The 22,034-nt window shown below is 37.8% G+C and overlaps 1 protein-coding gene across 3 annotated transcripts; it reads right to left on the reverse strand.

Moving 5' to 3' along the window:
• Positions 1–16,927: 16,927 nt before the first annotated feature.
• Positions 16,928–21,146, reverse strand: LOC129361659 (zinc finger protein 235-like). 3 transcript variants are annotated; one of them, XM_055032653.1, is made up of 6 exons: positions 21,038–21,143; positions 20,744–20,952; positions 19,980–20,091; positions 19,801–19,903; positions 19,453–19,702; positions 16,928–18,957 (listed from the first exon to the last, which is right to left on the reverse strand). In XM_055032653.1, exons 1-6 carry the CDS (start codon positions 21,066–21,068, stop codon positions 17,839–17,841), a joined length of 1,824 nt encoding a protein of 607 aa, XP_054888628.1. In that variant the 5' UTR covers positions 21,069–21,143; the 3' UTR covers positions 16,928–17,838. The 3 variants fall into 3 exon arrangements, with proteins under 3 accessions (XP_054888628.1, XP_054888627.1, XP_054888629.1); XM_055032654.1 differs by having other exon boundaries at positions 18,428–18,589; positions 18,672–18,957; positions 20,744–21,146; XM_055032652.1 differs by having other exon boundaries at positions 20,744–21,146.
• Positions 21,147–22,034: the final 888 nt, after the last annotated feature.

Genomic DNA, 22,034 nt, shown 5'->3' on the forward strand with positions numbered 1-22,034 from the left:
ACCAATAATGTGTGTTTATATGTGTGTGTGGGTGCGTGTGTGTGCATTTACATGCAAGTGCCTTTTATCAGTGATGACATGCCCACGCCTTTTTATTGTATGTTACCCTTGAGGTAGCCATTTGCATTAGTGTCAGACCTGGGCACATAAACTGATGATACACTAGCACACATGCATGTGTTGACTCAATTAGTTTAAGTTATTCATAAACTAATATGGTTTGAAATTATTTGAAAATTTTAAAAAGTAATGTTTTTTTTGAAAACAAGATTGCTTAATATATAAAAAAAGCCATTTTATTTTGCTTCTGAGGACAGAAAGTTCCCATTGATCTTTGCAGACCTGTTCGAATTTACAACACGCTTATTAAAAATACATTTATGCCTCTTGAGGGCCACAGGGGGCTGCAGTTGACAGCCCATGCCAGACCACACTGGATCAAAAACTAAGACACCTTCTGCATTGGTAACTACTCCCTTACAGATCCAACTTCCACATGATCACTCATGTCACAGCCATAACCTGACCTGGATAGTTGTAAGCTATAGAACTGCTGTACAGGGAAAAGGGCCAAACTGAGGGACCACATCCAGCAAGGACATTGGTATTCAGGCAGCAATTTGCATTCTGGTCAACCAACTCTTGGAAATTTGATATTCATCCATGTTATGGTTCTTTTTTTTTTAATACCCACTTCACAAGAAAACATCTGGTCCCTCAATGGACAGAGCTTGCAGTTTTGTCATGGTTTTTAACCTTGTCTGCCTGTTGTTCATTTATGACAATTGACTCGATTTCCACCACCAGCTGCTGTTTGGTAAGTAGAACAAAACTGTAAAAGTGCAAAACTTTGAAATGGATTAAATGAGAGTTAATCAAATCTTTCACAAAACACAGATTTGTCCAAAAACTATCCATACATCAATTGTCTTTACTTGCTTGTCTTTTCAAAGTTGTGGTGGAACTACAGACGATGTTCACCAGCTATCAGGGATACTCTATGGTCAACAATTCATTACAGATCTGTATAAAATGGTACAAAAAAACCTGAAATTCTCTTACTGCTTTCCATGAAAATGTTCTAATGGAATCATGTTTACATGAGAATTTCATTCTAAAATATGTTTTATCATTGCTCTTTTTTATTCTTTTTAAGTGTAAAACTGTTTTTGCAGGTTTACATTCTTAGTTTTCAACCAGGAAGGTTGGAAAATTCAGGATCACACCAGCTATGAAGAATTTCACACTTTCCTCTGTCAAATACTTTACTGAAACTACTTTCATGCACACGATCAAAGCCAAGAAAGCCAAGCAAAACCTCTCACCTGCAAATCAGGATTCTGCTTCACCATCATTGAGGATTTCCACACCCTGCTTCTTGATGTCATCTTCACATATCTTAAAGTTTGACAGAAAACATCTATATATGTATAGTACAGTGCATACTACATAGCACACACCATCTAGCGTGTTACATGTAACATAGATCAATAGCATCATAGCATCTACATCATGCACTCTACAAGTCTTATTCATATGCATTTTCACTGTCCAACTTGCAGATTGAGAACAATAGTGTTTTTGCTGAAGGATTGCATCTTGTGCTGGAAACATGCAATCATCTCATAAATGCCAGATGCCTATACTTTTCCATGCTGACGCACAGTCACTTTCTCTACTTTATTGTGCATTCATGCAGGGATTAAGTCACACTAGTTACAAACAGAAATTTTTATGCTTTTTTTTTGAGTCACTGCCTATTTTATTTGTACATTTTTATACCCAAAACCAATATGATAGAGAAAGTCAGATAAAACAAGATAAGCAAACAAAAAGTAACATACGAGTATGCAGACACACATCAACACTTTATTTACACCACTCAAATTTTATCTGTTTCATTTCTAAAGTATGTTTGAATTGTTTTTGTTAGGGTTAGGGTAAGGGCTAAAGTGGTTTAAAAAGTAGTCCCTTAATATGATGCATCATCTTGAGTTATATTGAAAAATATGCAAAAGCATTTCAAAGTCAAAATTAGACACAGCAAGGTGAAATAACAGAATAAGCTGAAAAGCAAACTACTAAGGAACAGTATACGAAATGTGTTCTCAGTGCTGAAGAAGATCATAAGCTTCATGCTGTTGGGCAATAGAAATTGAATCAATGTTTGGCTTTTTTTAAAATTATTTGTAATTATGATTAAGATTTTTTCTTTTTATTAATCAAGTGATTGCTAGAGTTACAGTTTCTTTAGTTGAATCTTATCCCCACAATATTACCTGGAATCATCAGCCCAATGTGCTAGTTTCTCATGGCAGAATTAATGCCGTACTACTGGACTGCAAACACACTACAAACTAACATTAGATTCATCACAGACAAGGGAGGGGGAAAAAGCCTGTACTCAACTTTAGCTCGTTACTTACACTGCTTTGAATATTTTAATAAATCATTTTATACCATGGCGGCATTAACACGAGAAAAAAATATCTATAACCATGCAGCATGTAATCAAGTTATTTTCTACAGAGCCCCCTAGGGGACATGAGGATTTTTTTTTTTCTTTTGCATCCCCTCGCAAAACTTTTGTGAAGTAACGCGATACTTTCGCAAAAGTTTTGTGAGTGGACGGAAAAGAAAATAAATTTCCCATGTCCCCTAGGGGGCTTCATAATTTTCAGCACCAACCAACCAACCAATGAAAATATGATTATATTGTCTTATGTAACTGTGTCCATCCAGAAACTTAAGAATGTTTGGTCTTATTGTGAGGTGATCAGTCTCAAAGTCAACCTAAGTGATGTTCAGCAGCTGGTCCAAACAAACCAAATAAGCTAAATGTGCAACTGTAGGGCTCTTTGGGAGAACCAGCAGAATCTTTGCTGGGTTTACAGGGGAAAAGTAGCATCAGTGACATTCTGGAATGGCTGGACTGGAAAGGATTTTCCATGACTCAGTTTCTACCGTACTTTGAGCGCTGTTAGCACATTAAAAGTTATCAACTTTTAACACTTTTAACACTTTGCTGTATCAAAGTGTTACCTCAAAATGTTTCTAGGTAACACTTTGAGTCAACATCTCTAGTGGTCCCAGAACAGAATCAGCCTTCAAAGATTGATTTTCCATAAAAATCAAGATAATTACGGACAACTTTCCAAGAACAGAGGCCTTCATCAGAGGTCTCTTCAGAGTAGATGTAATACAGACTGCTAAAGGAGATCAACCTGACAACAGCCATCAACATCTTGAGTAACACTTTGAGGAGGCTGGAAAAACATAAACTACAACATTTAATTTGAAAAAATAGATATTTAATTTTAATCTTTATGATGAGGGGATGCTGGGGTAATCTAGAGAAGTGGTATTTAAATAATATTTCCAGGGAAAGGATAAAATCTTGACCCAGGTGGATGATTACGGAGATGTTTTACATAAAAACTGTGACTCACATTGTCCGAGCATAAAATTATGTTGTAAATGGGTGTTTATATGATTCAGGATAGCTGTTAAAAGGTCTGCTAAAGGTTGTTTGAAACATTTGGGCCTTTTTCCAGTCCCTTTCAAATAAACCTAAAATGAGTATAATTTAAAAAACATTCAAGCCTATTTCAGCCTATTACTCTAGCCCATTAACAACAAAGAACCTTGGCATGATTCATGCTGGCATTAAAATAATCATCAGTCAATCATAAGCAAAGATTGTGAGAATGGCTACTCCGGGAAACATTCAAATTCAAAATGCACAGTTATTATGTCTAATTCTGAATGACAGGTTCTGGCTGTAAATGAAGCGACCAAGTCCCAACATAGACAATCAGGGAACCTACAAATTGGTCTTATGAGGGTTTGAAAACTTCTAATCAAGACAGAGGGCTGACTGCAGCTCATGTAAAAATGTTAATATAATCTGTCAAATTCAAAGAGAAAGAGTGCTTTAAAGTTTCATTGAAACTAAGACAAAGAAGAGAATAATGGTGGGAATAAGTGGAAAATTAATTATCCATGTGCTCAGTGCTCAACCTTGTACTGTCTAATGAAGGACAAATTATTGACATAGGCAGCACTGTAGCCTGATGCCTGCAGGCAGCGAAAAATGGTAACATACACAAAAATAGCCTTCACCCTCTTTCCATTGCACACGCAAACGCACACATGTGCGCTCACACACACACGCAACCTGCTTTAATTATACTTAGCAATGTTTGAGTTCTGAACATAAAACCAGAGCCCACTGCTCCATTCAACAGTGATGCTCTCATGTATCCTTGTACAAGTCCATCCCCAGATAATGAGAACAGCTATCAAGGGTGTTGCATCAAACTGGAACACATGCATTCTCTTTCCGTTTCACTTCAACACGCACATACAAACAGAAACGTTCTGTCAGGCTCACGCTCTCAGATACATGTGATTCCAGATAACTATTGATCTGCCTTGTGGCTGATGGAGCAGTAATGAACTTCCTGCTCTACAAGCCAAAGCTGTTCTTCCCTGAATAGTGTGAAACCTTAATGCTTTTATTGTTTCTGGATTGCTGATATCTTTATTTTTGTCCATGTCTACTATTCATAAAACATGCAGGATAGACCACATGTTTTGTACTCAATAAATTGCTTTCAGTCCAGATTTTCACAGCATGTCAGCCAAACGATTAAAAAGTATTTCAGTAGATGAGGGATAAACTTTAGGTTTGTATTCATGACAGCAATTCTTTTGTGAAAATAAAATGCTCTGAGTCCCAGTAGCGCTAATGAACCTTGTTACTTCTCTAACTATTCTTTATCGTGTCAGTTTGGATTTGTGTCTGTTTTGAATATATTCTGGTACCTGCAGCACTTATGCTCATTTGCAAGACTGTGTTTTTGCTCTTTACAAACGTTGATCCTGTTTTTAAGTCCATCAGAATCAGCAGAAGAAATGCTGGGGTCAAAGGTAAATGAACAGATTAGCGATAGTGATTTAGAATAGTGGTGGCAAAACTGCAGGCCAAAATTGTAAAGTTAACTATAAATATTTGTTTCTAATTTTCTTTAATGTAAAGCATCTCACTGTAGTTTTATCGATTCAACTAAACATGTTGTTTTTAACAAAATAAAAAATGTGGTCGGATTTCTGCATTGAAGAGATTTGTAAATCATTGCAAATGCTTGTAAAAGCATAGAAATTCCCTAAATGTTTTTGGTTAAAAAAAATTGGCACCAAGTTCACAGAGTTATTTCAGTGAAAGTCAAAAGGTGTTTGTCCTTAAATTTATTCTTATCAAAATAAGAATTAAAACAACAACAAAAAAACATGGTTAATATTAGATTCTGGTTGTACTTATATTTATCATGTTAAGATGTTTTCTAAATGCTCAACATCTGGTTGAAAAGCCAGTCTCCATCTGCATCAAAGACAAATTGAAACTTTGTTGAATGGTCAGGCACCTCCAGTTATGAGACCCCTGCTTTACAAAAGACAAAAAAAACTAACAAAAAAAAAAAGTAAGACTAGCTTTTTCATCATTAGGCAGACAGAAAGTAATGTCAGTCCGTCAGTGAATAGAAACAAATCAAACATGAAGTGCTCTCTCATTTTAAATGTACAAGGATAAAGGGCCACATTAGCTACATGTTAACCAAGTCAACCATGACCTAAAAATCTGAAAGGATCATTAAACTCTTTAGAGGTGACCAAAAAATCTTGAAAATAAATGGTTAGCCCTGACCTTGCTTTCCTTGATGTGAGACCTTTCTTTTTTGTTTTGTTCTTTTCGTGACCCTCCCCTCCCATCTGTTCTCCTCTCCTCATGCAGGAAATGGAACAGCTAAAGCAAAGTCCGACTGCGCATGTGACAGAGTTGCAAGAAAAGAACGTGCGCCCTACATGCCCCTGGCAACTCCCCTGCATTTTAAAAGGAGCCCATCAATCTCCGTGTTCAGGTCCAGAAACACTAGGAAGTGGAGTAATGGTTTCTATAGGCTGGACTGTGAATGAGCATGATTCCTGAAGTGGACCTCTGTTAGATATAATGGAATGTAATGGAGGTGAGGCATCTTCTTTCATTTCCTACCTTCATTCTTGACTTATGTCTCCTCTTTGACACTTTCCTCACATTTCTGTAGAAAAAGGCCTGTGATTTCTCTCTCTCTGACAGATGTGCTTCAGTTAATGCTTTGCCCTGGGCAGCACCTCTGCATAACTCATATTCTTTTAGGAAGTGCTGCAGCCAAAGAGAGCTTAAAAGTTAGAGCATTTTGTTTCTTAACTGTACAAGAAAGCCAAACCCAAGCAGAATATTATATGTACAAATTTCCCCTGTCTGTTCTCTCCTCCTTTGTGATAACAAGCTCTTAATCCACTTAGTTTATTTTTTTTTTTGTTAGTTGAAAAAAAAATAGTTTCCAACTTGTCAGACATCAGTCACTCCACCCCCAAACAACACACATAATCTAAAATTAAAGTAAGAAATAAAATAAATCCCTATATCAAAATAGTATATCCTCTAGTGATAGTGTAGAAAAATAAACTTGGCTAAGAAAGTATAAGTCGTGGCAACACACACATTATAAATGTGATGTGTGCACACACTGAGTAAATCTGATACACACACAGACAGCCTATCAGCTGGATACAAACTCACAGCTTCATGAGGAGCACAAGAAGCTTAGAAGAGGATTTACCTTCAGGATTTATCATAAGAGCTTGGTAATAAGAGAGAGACAGACAGAGGCTAGGAAACAGTCAACTGTGAGCAGCACTGAATTCTGCGCTCTAGGCTTCACATTGCTCAGTGTTTGGGGAAAACTGAATTATAATTTCAAATATTCCTCATATACTCTTCCTCTAACACCTCTTGCTCCATTATTCTCAAAGTTTACCCTTCCTGTTCAACTGTAGGCTCAACTCTCCAGCCGGGTTAGCTTTTTGTCTCTGCTACGTATCGAAGGGTGACTTCCAGCCCAGAAGAAACTTGATCAAACCTTTTCAGCAATGTGCAAAAGTGTAGCTGTGCCAGAACTAAATCTGTAAAATCTTATCATGAATGTCCCTGAATATTTGTCACCCTTACTTTAAAAATATGAAGTCTGCCACTACCATATGCTACAAAAAAAACAACAACAACAAAAAAACATAATTGCAGCAATGGCAATTATAAACAGAGCATAAAATCAGCATTATCATTCACAACTTCTTCCATTCACTGATTCAGCTGGTGTAAATTCTATTGGAGAAATTCACCTCAATGGGAGAAAGTCCAGACTGTGCTGTGAAAAGAAATTTGGATCAAGAAGAATTGCAAAGGGAGGCAATAGTGTGGCGAACAATATATCATCTAGAATAATTTTTGGATCATTAAAGCAAGGGTTTTACATTCACATATGTCGTTATCACCACTTGGAGGAATCCCTCAAAGCAATTGAAAGGGACCAGATTATGTAGTTAAAGACGTTTTGATATTCTTTATATAATTTCTGATTTTCTGCAACATTTTTTTTCAGCTGTTTATGCATCAGAGCAGGGAGTAAGGCGTAAGATTTTTAAAGAAATAATTACTGCAGAGTTGAGACTTAATTCCTCCCTGAAATGCAAACCGGCATCATGCCAACATGGCCACTGTAGGCCAACAATGATCATTTTGGGGTGCTTATCAAATACCATTACATGCACCATATATCCTTTTATATGATCTGTGGATGGACTTCAGCGAGGAGGATGTGCACTTTGTCCTTGCTTTAATGGTCTTGTAAGTTGATAGAGTTGCAGCCACAGAGACTATAATGTCCCTGATGTATTATATTCTCCTCTCGCCTTCACAGCAGGACTGCAGACTACGCTGTGTAAGGTCATCAGCGTGACTCAGCTGCGGGTCCATTTCAAGAAAACGATCCATGGACGTGCACAATTGCTGTTGGATTCCTGCAAACATTAAGGTCATGATAAAAAAAATATTTTGATATTACATACCATATATTTCCGAACAAATCCCTTGCACTCCAACCCCCACTCTGGAAAAAGGTAACACCTTTCAGAATGACCTTGTACAACAGTTTGAGGCAGCTCCACACCCTTATGTACAAACATTGTTGGCCTTTGCTGTTGGATATTTCTGAGTGGTAACAGCAGAAGCGGATTTTTTGTATATTTTTGAGCATGCACAACATATATTTCAGAGACTGCATTGAGATGGAAAGATAGTTCTGACACTTCCTGCACTATAATCTGTACTCAGTGGTGGTATTTAGCCTGACAACCCCTTATTTCAAAGCAAACGATATCTTATACATATTCATGCATCCCCTAGCATATCCTTTGTGCGACCTCTGCAGACACACGCGTGCATACACAAAGCCTGAGTAATCTGAATGAGATGTACTACCTCAAAGAATTTCAAGCCACAAACGTCTGATTTCTCAGCCAAAGCACATTGCTTCACATGCGGCTGGCAAAGAAACAGAACTGAAGGTAGAGTGAGGTGCATGAGCTGGAGAACGATGCAAAGAATGAGAAACAGTAAAATGGACAGCAACAAAAGTAGGCACAAAGGAATAAAGGTTGGATGGGATGAAGAGCAACTCTGAGTTGCTCTGTATCGGTTTTTATCATAAAAGGTCAAACAACAACAGCAGGTGTTTAAGATAATGTCTAAAAGAATAAGAAGAAAAAGTGGCCTGATTCATGATGCACTTTTTATCTAAATCCCCAGGATAGTAAAATGAAAGATTTCAAGAAAACTACTCAACAAAAGTTAAGCATGTATTTTAGAAACAGATTTGGCCACTTAAAAAGCAATTACAGTGACAGATCATTAAGTCAAATTATGCAAAAACTTGATCTGCAGGACATTGTGTTTTGCATGTCGCTGCATAATGTTTTTTAAAAACTGTTATAAACAGAAGCATAACAACATTCAAGCCTGTGCACATTTCTCTGCATACAAAAGGATGTGGAAAGTATGTGAAAAGATGTGTAGAAATACACCAGCCATTTACTAACTCTTCATTCTAGACTGGCAGCATGTCAGCCGCTTGGGGTTCTCTGTCACCTCTGATTTCCCATTGTGCGCTTCCATGTGTGTGCGAAAAATCAATTTATGTTTTCTCTGTCATTTCTGTGTCATATGAATTTTATCATGGAATATTCCAAAAGGTCTGCATGAACCTGGATTAATTCTACATTCAGAATAAATACACTTCACCCTGCAGCCAACAACCAGATAAACATAATGAATGCCACATGCTGGAGTGTAAGGATTGCTATAATTCCTAACTTCATCCTAAAGTTGAAGTCCTTCTCATGCTGTATTACTTCGTCACGCTAGGAGAGAAAATTAAGCTTTTGGCTCCATGGACTATAATGCAGATGCATGCCTTCCAGTTTTTTGAGAAAGATTAGCAATAACATTGTGGAAAAGTCTGCATTATCAACACTCATAAGCAGCTATTTGACTGAGCTGATAGAGTGAGGACAGAGTGCAGTAAGATTGGAAGCTGATGCTGAGCAGCAAAGCCTTCGGCCAGACACAGTTTAGAGCTGTCTGTGTCGGCCAGACACTGTTGTGTGTCTGTGTGTTGGCCAGCTAGTTGTTTCCCGCAATTGGTTTAGTTGCGGGAAACAACTGCACCAATGTTTTTTCTCTCTAATGACCATATGTTCAACAATGGTGTGGGTTATTTAGAGCTGAAAGTACACACTCAGTAAGGAACTTCTGTGTTGTTATTTTTGATTGTCACTGTCTGAAAACCTCCTAAAACTCCTGAATGTAAAAGTGTTGCTAGCATCTAGTGTCTTTTTTCAGTCCAAAGACCAAGCACTGGCTTTGTTGCAAATCCTGATGGCGTTTTGAATCCGAGTTAAAAACTGAATATATAATTGGAGTAAAGGGGATTACAACCATCTCTCTAAATCAATGTTATCTGCAATTCTAGTAGAAACATTTGCATAGAAGTAGATGAACAAATTGGAATTAGATTAACAAAACATAATGCACCTCATTATAGGTTTATGACAGAGTGAAAACAGAAGCTAAAAAAAAATTCTGGATATGCAAAAGACTTGGTAGCAAATCTAAATGAAAAGATTATTTGATTTTAAGACAAATCAAGAAAACATTGTATATTTGCTTGGAACAGACAACTGGTGTCACATTTTTAAAAATCCTTACAGCCAGAAAGTGTCACTTAAAGATTTAGATATCTCCACCAGCTTCCTAAAATGTTAAGAATAAAAAACAGACTTTAAGGAAAGGGAAGAGATTTTTGAATGAGAAAATTTTATGGCATGCTGATAAAATAATAAGGAACTCCAGATTTCTGAATGTAAAACATCTGAATCAGCAATGGTATGGCTATACAGCATATCTCTGCAGTTTCTTAGTACAGTATCATTTAAAGGCTACATTTTTTTGTCTCTGTTTCTCCCAAAGCTTTATTGCATTTGTATTTATGGCTTTTAATGTGTTCTTATTATATATATAAAACAATTCCTCAGCTTGCTCTGATTCAGTGTTTTCTTTATCAGCATATTTTGCTGTGTGCTGAAATATGACAAGGCTTTATCCCGACTGCAGGCAAGTAATAGGCAGAGATTCTGAATGCACACAATATAAAGCAGCTCCCCTGTTTTGATATTATCTGTCAGATATCATTAGCTTATACTGGATGCTCTTAGCCAGAGAATATTGAACAAGCAGCCATCTGCATGCAACCTACATTCAGCAGGGTACAACTCAGTGAAAACCTAAAACAAGACTGTGGTTTTTCACATTTCAGCTACTGGTAGGAATATTTCCAGAGACGCAAATAGATCTAAAGAAGCTGTAAAATTAGCACTTCGGGGAAGCAGAAGTTTTGACTGTCACTGGCTATCAAAAACTTTCCACTACATTCACAATACGCTGTCAGCTTGTTGCTACCAATACAGGAATCAGGTCCTTGTCTTTTATTTTCCAGGTGAGTAGAAGCACAATATGCACATATATTCAGTTACGCATCTCTCTGCTGTAACAGGTACCCATCTGCTTGACACATATTTGTGATGCTGGTGTTCTTGTATGCATGTAAACCTTTTTTTTTTTTTTGAAAAGGTGACATGGCTATGGATTTTAAAGTTCCATTTCCTTCAATGTTATGTTCATCTCTAAGATCTTACATATCCTTCCAAGTCAGGCAGAAAACTTGCTGACATCTTTGACACTTGTCCCTGCTGTTTTGGATTGACAATGCAATGTGGCTTGTGACAGAGACAGCAAACTAATCTGCCCTGCCTCAGCCACACTGGAGAGAAGACAATTATTGCACTCTTGATGGAGGTAATTCTGACAAAAAAAAAAAAAAGAAGATTGTGTGAGAGATGGGGGTGGATAAATGACAGAGTTTGAAGCTTTTGTGTATAATAATCTTTGAATGATGGCATTCAGTCTTCTGTCAAAATCAGCAGAGAAGGACAACCTTCTGCATTTTTAGACAATTCTATGTAAAATAGGGAGGTGATTCTGTGAAAACTCTGAAAAGATTAGAAGTTCTTGAAAGATTAAGGTAAAACTGTCTAGGTCTATACTTTATGTAACTAAAGCTTGAACCTCTGAAAAAATGGCAGTTTTACCATTGTGTGTACAAAAATTGATAAACTAAAATGCTTTTGAGCAGCAGAAAATTTTACTTAGCTCTGCCTGGTACTAGATTGACCTAGTAAACAGGACAATGATCCAAAGTAGAGCCATTTTTCTGAGGAAAATAACTTTTTATATATTTCCCTGATGCCATTTAAGGTCCCTTTTACAAAAGAGATATTTCTATTATAAGCATTTTTTTTTAATGCAGTTTAGCTGTAGGTGACCAATTTTACGTGTTGAAGAACACATTAAAGTGGTAATGCTTCTTATTGATATTTCTTTGCAAGTCTATGATTTTTGCCATGACATTTCTAAAGTAAGGGTAGCATTAAACATAATCAAATGCATGAAATGCACATGTGAAAACACCCACACAGAAGCTTGTTTTGAATCTGAATCATCTTGCCATCTGCTTTCAAAGAGTATCATTTGATTTTACAAAAACAATTAAAGGCGTAAACAAGGAGACTGGAAAATGAATATTTCTGTTAAGAAAATACAGCCAAAAGGCCAAATGCATTTTAACAGCCAAGCTGTCTGAAAGATGGTGAGTGAGAAAATATCAGCAAGCTCAGATGTGTGCATATCTTTCTACTTAAAGGCTTTTGGTGAGCTTTTTACCTGCAAAGTGAGATGAGTTGATACTTTAGATATAAGCTCATATTTCACATATGTGCCCCCATGTTTCAAGAATATACTGTGTATATTTAAAAAAAAAGACTTTTGTGATGAATAAATTTTATCTACACACAGATGGTGCCTTAACAGTGAAACAGCAATTTTCTCCATAAAACAGCCCTTATTTGAAGTCATCCTCAAAGCATCAGTCCTCTGGCAACAGAGAAAAGATGGTCATTAAAAAAACAAAAAACAAGAGGCAACAGTCATGCAGAGGAAGAGAGAGAAATGACTTGTCAAGGAGACATACAATGAATTGCAAAAGTCTACACACCCTTTTTGAAAAGCTGTGTTTTTGAGAAGTAAAAAGAAATAAAATGGCAAAAGAAAAATGAATGAATAATTATAAATACATTTGTTGGGGGAAGAATGTTAGAAATGTGACCAGGTTGCATACATGGGTACATCTACAAATTGAAATCTTACTGATTTCAATTTGTTTTCAATTGAATTACAGAATTACAGTTTCAGTTCAATTACAGTTTTAGTAATTGATCTTATTTAGTTCACACCTGCCATCAATTGTACTGAATCTGCAACAGTTAGGTTTTCAACTCACCTAGTAGATTTTTACTGGGATTTCCACATTTGAATCACTTACAAAAAGCCATGTTTTTTTGAGAGGTCATAGTGCTAAGACCAAAGACGTTGCAGGTATTTCCAAAAAGTGCTAGTTGTGTTTTACAAGCAACATTGATCTCCTGTATTCTCCATATGCCTGGACTAAGACATAGGTACATAAGACCAAATACTTTTCTTCCAAAGAAAACATCCAGGCTTTGACAAAATCTCTAAAAAGCGTGTGATAGATTTCCTTGCTGTCTGTAGAAACCAAACTTGATTTTTGAGGACAAAACCGTAAGAGGCACAAAAATAAAATTTGGTTTTAGCATTGTGATTCAAGGTTACTTTTCTTGAGGTGAGACTTTCAGATATTTCCTCAAAAGGTGAAGATTAAAAAGGATTTCCTTTTTCATCATGCAATTTAAATGACTTAAAGAACGCTTTCACCAGAAGAACATTACTTTTTGGTAAGGTCTATTCAGAAGTCATTCCTAAATTTGACAGAAAATCAGCAGAGACCTGTGGACAAGAGATGTCCTCACAGTCTAAGGGTGGGACAAGTCAAGATCTGTGGGACTTAGAGTCCTTTCATAAAAGACTGGCTGTCAAATTGTAAACTAAGGGTGTACACACCTGCACCGGCTCATTGTTCAATCTTTACAAATCTTCACACCCCTCTCTCCCAACATATTAGTTTATTTTTAGCTGAATTGTACAAGAGCTCAACAAAGGTGGAAGATGTTTCAAAAGGATTTACAGCGCTCTGTGCTTTATGACATCAAAATCTGACACCATAAATAAGTGTATGTACTTTCTAGAGTCACTGTATGCCAGCTCGAGGAATTCATGTTTACAGGTTATGTGGTTCTGTGGTCTTTGTCACTTTAGATTTCCATAAAACTAAGTGGCTAACAACAGAGTATGAAGAGTCAAATGTTCTCCCTGATTTAAATTTGTTCCAGATGAAAAAAGAAAAGAGGAGAAGGACAGGGATATCACAGTCAGATTTTACTGAGCAGGCCACCTCAGGTCTTGCACAATAAGTAGCAGTTACCATAGTAATTGAACAGAAAGCAGCGTTGCTCTGAGTCAGTATTTGTGGCACGCGTCTGACACCTAGTGGTTATTCTTAGGATAGCAGTGTCCTACATCATTGGGAATCAAAGGACTACAAGTTTCCGCCACATTAGTCACTGAGGGTAATGACTGCTATCAAGATGTACTGGTTCATCTGCAGTTCGAGTTCCCTGACCTTTCAAAGAACACCTTTTTAATCAGATTATAGGTTCCTGCTAGCGATAAATTAGGACCAGTCTAATCCTTTGTAAAGCTAAAACTGAATAAAACGTTTCTGCTCCATCAAAATGCCATTGAACAGTGCTGCTTTGTTGCTCACTAAACAAGCATTTTGTTTACTTACTCCTCCAAACACAAACCAGACTTAGATCCGATAGCCATCATCAAATTTAATCCTCTGTGAAGGAGTCCTGAAGTCAAATAAGCAACAAGCTTACTTGGCCTGATTGAAAAGCCAGGATAAATTTCTTCAGCACTCAGGAAAAACGTTGATGGGCCTTAAAGCGAGCTGAAGCTGCGGCACAGCACAGAGAACCAGAGGATGCATGTAAGCAGGGGAATTTGCAATAACTTGTAAACTTTTACAGTAAACCCAAAGATGAAATTGAAATAGCTGGTAAGTTGACATTGTAAACATTTCAAAAGGTATACATATTGCACATCCACGTAACAGGTAAACGCTCATGTAGCAGTATAACAATATAACCATAATTTCTACCTCAACAACAACTTCAACAGTAAGCAACTTTAAAAAACAAAATAAAATAAGATGCTCAAGGCACATATCCACTAAAACACTTACCAAAAACAGCACAACATGGTCTACCCACACAAACTACCTATGAGGCTAAAACACAACCTTGGCTGTTTCCAACAACCAGAATCACCAATGCCACATGCAAAAAAACCAACAGCCAAAACACATAAATTGAGTCCTACCTTTGCTGTTTATGGTCATAATCCATGTTAGAGCAAATATTTCCACTCAAGTTGTGTAATTAATTGTTCTTGCATTATATTGTTGTGATTCCTCATTATCTTAAACTTTTCTACCCACTTGGACACCCTGTAGAAAACAAATGGACTTTCCTTCACATTTACTGCTGGTGAGGATTTCACTCATTCACTCAAGCGTTGGGGAACTGATCTCAGGGCCAAGTGGGCAGCATGTGAGCTGCAGCTTTGTGGTGGTTTGACAGCAGTGTGTGCACACATTCTTTTATTTCCCAGGTTTGTAGTTGAGTGGGGCCTTGTTTATGAAGATGCCAAGTTCATGGTCTCTTCCAGGTTAGCTTGCTTGAGGATTGTCTCTTATTAGAAACCATGTATTTTGTTATTTACACTCATTTTTTCCTCACGTTTTCCCCCCTCACATTCAAGATTCTTCCTGGCTTATTTTCAAATAAAACATTACTTATAGCCTCCTGTTTTTTCCTCTTCATTTCCTGGTCATTTGTTACTTTCCCTTTCCATACCTCTAGACTGCCTCGGAGATGTAATAAAGATTTAAGTTACAAGTAATTTTACAAGTTCCTACTATCCTTTTGAGTTTGCAGTCTTTTGTCTGTTCAGCAGTTAAAAGAATAAAAAAGCAGACATATTAGAAAAGTAAGAGGAATAAATATGGCACATTTCTGAGGTTAAGGTGAATTTTTTTAGTCATTAAACAATGAAAGACTACTTGTTTTATATATAATCTTTGGGGAGCTTTAAATGAATTCAAATCTTTGTTAAAGATTCACCTTTGCATATTGGCTTTTAATTCCTCAGAGCATAACTAATATGCATCTGTTTTTGTTTTTTTTCTTTTATTGATGCTTTTATAGTTTGACTGCATTACTTTCTAATTGACCTGTACAGCTCTTTGGTTGCCTTTGGTTTTTATAGCCCTTTTTAAATAAATGAACTCTGTGTTATAGGACTTAAAATCTAAATTTGTCTCTTCTGTAGTGTCTCTACTCAAAAAACAAGCCATTACCTTGCCAGTCATCCTCAAATTTTCTAATTAGAGCTTTCATTTGTCATAGATATGTCTGGCCTCTTCCCTCTGTGCAGATGCATGTGGGATTATTTGCTCCACTTGTCATATTTATGTTGAAATTTCAGCTCCCTCTGTAGCAAGAACAGCAACAGAGATTTTCTGCATTTTATCCCACAAAACATCTATCTAGGGAGGTAGCTGCAGTGTTATCGATTTTAAAAAAAGTGATTGAACAGCTTTATGTGTAGCCCATAGGAATTCAGACACATTTTTAAGGTCCTCCACAACAGAGAAATCATTTGTCTCTCCAAGAGCTGCAAGAACAAAATAGCATCAGTCTGTTTTTGGAGCTTGTTGTTAACACAGCTTCTGGGCAGAAAGTTTTTGTTGTGTGGTGTCCAGAAGCTATAATGGGGCAGAGCAAGGGTAATATGAGGACTTCCTAAGAGCTGACACAGTTCTTGTGAAGTATGGAAAGTCTTGGCCAGATGGAATAAAAATAAAATGACAAATTTCCATTTTCTTGCAAAGTAAGTAAAGCTTGAATGTTGACCAGAAAATTTCAACATACTTCTACTAAATAAACCTCATAGGTCAAATTTTTAGAAGAACACAAATTTTGTTCCAACGCAATGTTAGGACTCTGGAATCTGATCCAATTGATGCAATGTATCAAATGCACACACACTGAATATCATTACAAACTAGCTTGACAAATTCTGTTTAATTTTTATTATAAAATGTGTCAGATGACTGGAAAACTTGGTAAATGGCCTGTAACACTTGCGGGAAAAACTGCTGAACTTATAAGGCTACTTTGGTAGTCAAAGAAGAATTTTTAAAAAAATGGAAAAAACCATCAAATCAGACACAATAGACTACTCTGTATCATATTTAATCCGCTTAGGTGATAAAAACAGATTAGTTTTATATATTTTCATGCTCAGACCAAGAATTAGCATAAATGTCTTATAACAGTATAACAGGAACTACACTACATAAACTATTTTAAAAATATATAAGCATCACTTGATTTTTGTGTACTGTAAAAAAAATTGTGCAATTTTTACAGTCCAATGCATAGTAGATGTCTCAGAATTTTACCTAAATAGACAAGAAACAAACTTAAAATAATTTGTCAACATGTTGCCTTTTCATCTCTTCCTGCTTCAGTTTCATGTCTGTAAATGAACCACTTCTGCCACTGAAATGACTGCTGGACTGAGCAACTTTATGCTGAAAACTGTTCTTGTTTCAAAGTCATCAACCATGTTTACATCAAGCTAAAATATGAGAGAAATGTAAACTTTAATTCAATTTAGTCAAAGCTGATACAGAGAACCACCAACCAGCTGAAACAGTGCATTGACTTTAATTGTACTAAATGTTTTGTTTCTTCCAAATAAACATTTGTACAAGAGTTAAATAACCAGAAAGACACAATTCAAGGTCAGCCGAGAACATGATCTCTCTCGCTTTCAATTAAAACAAGCAGACACATCTCAAAAGATTTAACTACTGTATGTGGGATTTGTTTTTTTAAAGGAAAAACAACACTCTTTTTATTCTGCTTTAAAAAAAACTCTAAAAAATGATTTATACCATGCAAAATCCATCCATCCATTTCCTTACACCCTTGTCCCTAGTGAGGTCAGGAGGTACTGGTACCAATCTCCAGCTAACGTTCCGGGCGAAAGGCAGGGTACACCCTGGACAGGTAACCAGTCTGTCGCAGACCATGTTAAATGACCTGAGAATTACCTTTTGTTACCAAAGATTACCAACTTCACATCGACAAAATGAGAATTTGGCCCAAACTGAGTCATAATTTGAGCTTCCTCAACATTTTTTTCTGGGGTTTCTTGAACTCGTACAGATGCCATTTCTGTCAAATCAAACTCTTTGAGTTTTCGTCTTACGAGTCTGACCTCGTATTTTGATGCTGCTACTGCTCCTCTTCTTCCATTAAGTCCAAGGATTCCTCACTCTCGCTCAGTTCCTCCTCCTTTTTTTCACAGCTAAACGGCTTTTTCTTTGGTTTTCGCTTTCTTACTTTGGCTGTCTTGGGTTTTGCAGCAAGACCAGACGTTTTTTTTTCTTCTGACATTGTTTCTCTGGGGTTCTTCTTCGGTCGCCCAACTGGTCTACCTGTGAGGGTTCTCCTCATCCTTCTCTGAGTTTTGACCTCTTTTTCTGCAAGCTGTGCTTCTTCTACTTCGGGGTCACCACCAGCGCATCCCTTGGGGTTTGTCGTTTTCTGTTGGTGGCAACGCTGGACATGACACTTCAAGCTCACGTTGTGATTGAAGCATTTATCGCATTGTTTACACTTGTAAGGCCTCTCCCCGGTGTGCAGGCGCATGTGGGACTTCAGATGGCTGGGCTGTTTGAAGGCACGCTGGCACACCGAGCACTCGAACGGTTTTTCCCCTGTATGCACCATCGAGTGTCTCTGGAGAGCCACAGCCCAAAAGAATTCAATCCCACAAACGGGACATTTCAGCGGCCCTGGCTTCACGTGTGTCCTCATGTGGTTTTTGCGCTTCATGTACGTGGCAAATGTTTCCGGACATTCTGGACATTTAAAAGGATTTCTTTCATTTAAGTGAGTCTGCTCGTGGGCCTTTTTGGCTACTTTTGTCTTAAACCCAACATGGCAATATTTGCAAGGATGCTCATAGTTTGCACTGTGCACCCTGTTGTGAAGAGTTAAGGCGTGGTCAGTGGCATACCTCTTCCCGCAGGTGTTACAAGAAAAGGGCTTAATTTTATACTCACAGGTGTGAGACTTTCGCTTTACAAAAAACATCCCACAATCTGCGCAGAGTTCCCTGTTTTTCAGACTACCATGCATGTGGTCTTCGTCAGAGCTCTCGTTCTCAGATTCCAAAACTGAAAGCTCATCGTCTGGGTCCCAGCTGTCCTCTGAGTCCGGGTCCCAGCTGTCCTCTGAGTCCTTGACCTCACCCGGATCGCTGGATTCCTCCGACTCTGTGGTGTGATCGCTCTCCTGGTCAACAACTTCGACATTCTCAGTGATCTCTACTGTCTTTGTAGATGTTGCCTGTCAACCACACAACAGAACAAGCGAGAGACTTAAAAAACAATAAATTCTGTACAAACAAAATTTAAGATTACATATTGTTTCTCAAACACTCAAAGATAAGAAGTCTGTTTACACTTATCAAAACAAAATGAAAACAACAACAAAAAGAAACATTTGTTATTTGTATCCGCTGTGATTAGTGGCTATGAGAGTGAAACATGTAAACAGATAAATGTGGTGGTTTTACTACAATTGTTTCGCCCATATCATTGTTCATGATACAGGCAAATGATATTTGTATTGCCGGACAAAACCTAGATTTTCCCACCACATGCCAAAAAGTCATGCCCAAGTCACCGACAATTGACAATTAGAATTTATTTTTGACCTAGAATCAAAATTGCACTCATTGTTTCAAACACAGATACTTTTTAAATTGCAACATATTCTTAAGAAAGTTAATATGACACCTTTTTTAAAAGAAGAAAACCCATATGGTCATTAGGTCCCTACCTCTAAAAATATTTCCATGCATTTGGTCTGATGATCCTCTGACACTGCAGTAATGCTGTTCTGGGTCAGATTCTTCCATTGGTTCTTGTAGCCACACTGCCGGCACTGCTGGTTCAGGACTAAGAGGACTCCACAGACCACTTTCTCGGTTTTTACTTCAGAGTGACACACGGGGCAAGTGGCACTGAACAGCTGGAGAAGCTGCTTTTCATTTACAATGTACCTCTTACTCATCCGAAGCATGCTAACTCTGGGAAAGAAGTATACATCAGATTTTCCATCTTAATAGAAAATGATTAAAAAACAATAATAATAATAAAAATAAACAAACGTTAGGGTAAAACTCACTTTTCCTTGATAATGTCAAGGTTTTCTATCTTTTCCAGCATCTTACAATAATCTGATGATGAAGATTCAGAGGCCTCGCTTGATGCTGGGCTTGCAGGGACGCCTGCAAAAAAATAAAACATTCAATGAAAAAGCAAGGGATTTTTATATTGATTGCCTAAACGTTTAAGGCAACTCACTCGTTAAATAGCAGTTCTCCTCTTTGTTTAATGTTGATCCTGGAGTTGGATAATGGCATTTGTTAAGTTGGTCATATTCAAGTTGGTCAGAATATTTGGGCTGAATAATATCCTAAAACAAGTAAAAATAATGAAGATAGTAACAACAAAAGAACATGGAATCGTGAAAACTTGCTTAAAGCAACACAAGTCTGCAAATTCTGCAACAACCTTGGAGGTAAAGAAAGTGTTCAACAAATGTGTGTTAGGGGGAAAAAAACAAAAAACACACCTTTTTTACATTGCCTTGAGGCAGACACGTTCTTGCAGACCTTGACTGCTAAATGTACAGTGGCCCACAACAGTTTGCAGGGGCTTCAAAGATTGAAATGGCTCTGAAGAAGACCATTTCAAATGGGAACGTTTTTGAGGGACAGTACTTGTGAGGCCATGAATGCTGTAACATGCAGGGTGAATACAGTTACCTAAAAAAAGAAGATCTTCTGAATGGACACGAACCCTAAACATACGACCAATGAGCCACACGGTGGGATACCAAACTTCCAGCAGCAGTAAACAGTGTTGACCTTTGCTGACTTGTGTCGATCAGGGATTGTTCGTATGTTTACCATATTTTCGGGGCTTGTATTACGTAAGAAAACAATGTAAATACACTCACTGTGCATCCCCCTCACGAGCAGTAACATCATGTAAACAATTACGCTAAAAAAAAAAACAGCATAAAGAACAAACTTCCTCAGCTGTTTCACTTCATGGAATCTCACCTGTCTGGACTCCGGTTCGTCAGGCGAACACACTGATGGTACAGCATCAGATTTTAGCTGGGTCGAACCAGCAGCTCGCGTCACTGTCAGGAAACAGTTACGTGTGAAGTGTTCACTGCACACACGGATGTCAGTCCACGAGGTTTCTTTAAGTCTCTGACCATTGACTTCGAAGAGAAACTGGACCCACTCCAGTCTCCTCTCTGGGTCTGCTGGAAGAATGAAATGTTGAGCTCTGCGACGCCATGACTCACACCCAACGACGGAGCACATTCTGGGTTTTACTTTCGTTACCAGAGTGTGTATGAAGTCTGGAACTGTTCATTTAAGTGAGAAGTTAGTTACCCAGCAATCGCCAACCGTATAAAATTGCTAAACGCTAACTAGTGATGCTTCAGCAGCGGTGGAGGGTGAAGGGGCGGGGTTTCGTGGCACTTGACTGATGGGAATTCAGGCGATATTTCAAGATCCAAATCATTTGGCTCCGCTCACCGAAAAGACGTTCATTCGACTCCCAAGCCCTTGTTCATGTCTTACCACAGGGGCCGCGTTTCATTGGCTGATGCCCATTCTACGTAGTAGCGTGGCTACCACGTGCGTGGCCGTCTCACAAACACAAGCTAATGTACGTGCATTAGTAAACCCACGCTAACGTAGCGCCAGACGACACTGTGGACTAGCAGACCGGAAGAAAGTTTTCGCATCAACAATCGAAAAAGAATGGTTCTCCATTGCCAATCTGTACTGGTCAAAATGCGCAACATTATAAACAAAGTCAGAAATTTTAGCTTAGAGGATGACGGTATATTTTCTGTTTAATAAAAAAGCAGTGTATGTTTTGTCTGAGGTCTAAAGGGAGCAGCTGGGCCAACACTATTGTGGTGGTCCACTGTTTTTAGGTTTGTTTGCCCTTTCTGCTGAGTCGTTTCGCAAACACTTGTTAGCAAGTAAACGCTAGCGGCAGTAAGAAGTTTTACGTAAAAGACGTAGAATAACAAACTTAAAACTGAAAAAAAGTATCCATGTTAGAAGTTAAAATGGCCAGCTGTACAAAGTTTTATGCAACAGAAGCACCGTTAAGCACAGCCTGTGAGCTAACATCAACCAGTTAGCAGTGTGCTCCTGGAACCTTTTTGAGGAACTATGGTGGTTTATAGAGCCTAGAGGTGGTAAAATGTGTTACCATCCCGTGATGTGTCGATTGTTTTTTTTTTTTTTATCATCCTCAATGTCATTGTCTTTCTTTATTCCTGCAAATATTATTAGTGTTCATTGTAATTTTGGATTTAGA

The sequence above is a fragment of the Poeciliopsis prolifica genome, unplaced genomic scaffold, assembly GCF_027474105.1.
Source record: "Poeciliopsis prolifica strain line A6 unplaced genomic scaffold, Auburn_PproV2 SCAFFOLD008, whole genome shotgun sequence".
Classification (NCBI taxonomy): Eukaryota; Metazoa; Chordata; class Actinopteri; order Cyprinodontiformes; family Poeciliidae; genus Poeciliopsis; species Poeciliopsis prolifica.

Coding starts and splice junctions, on each gene's coding strand:
- LOC129361659 (XM_055032652.1), bottom strand. CDS start 21,016: ATGTGCTCCGTCGTTGGGTGTGAGTCATGGCGTCGCAGAGCTCAACAT. Junction 20,092..20,743: donor ACGAACCGGAGTCCAGACAG/GTGAGATTCCAT, acceptor TACTTGTTTTAG/GATATTATTCAGCCCAAATA. Junction 19,703..19,800: donor CTTGACATTATCAAGGAAAA/GTGAGTTTTACC, acceptor CTTCTTTCCCAG/AGTTAGCATGCTTCGGATGA.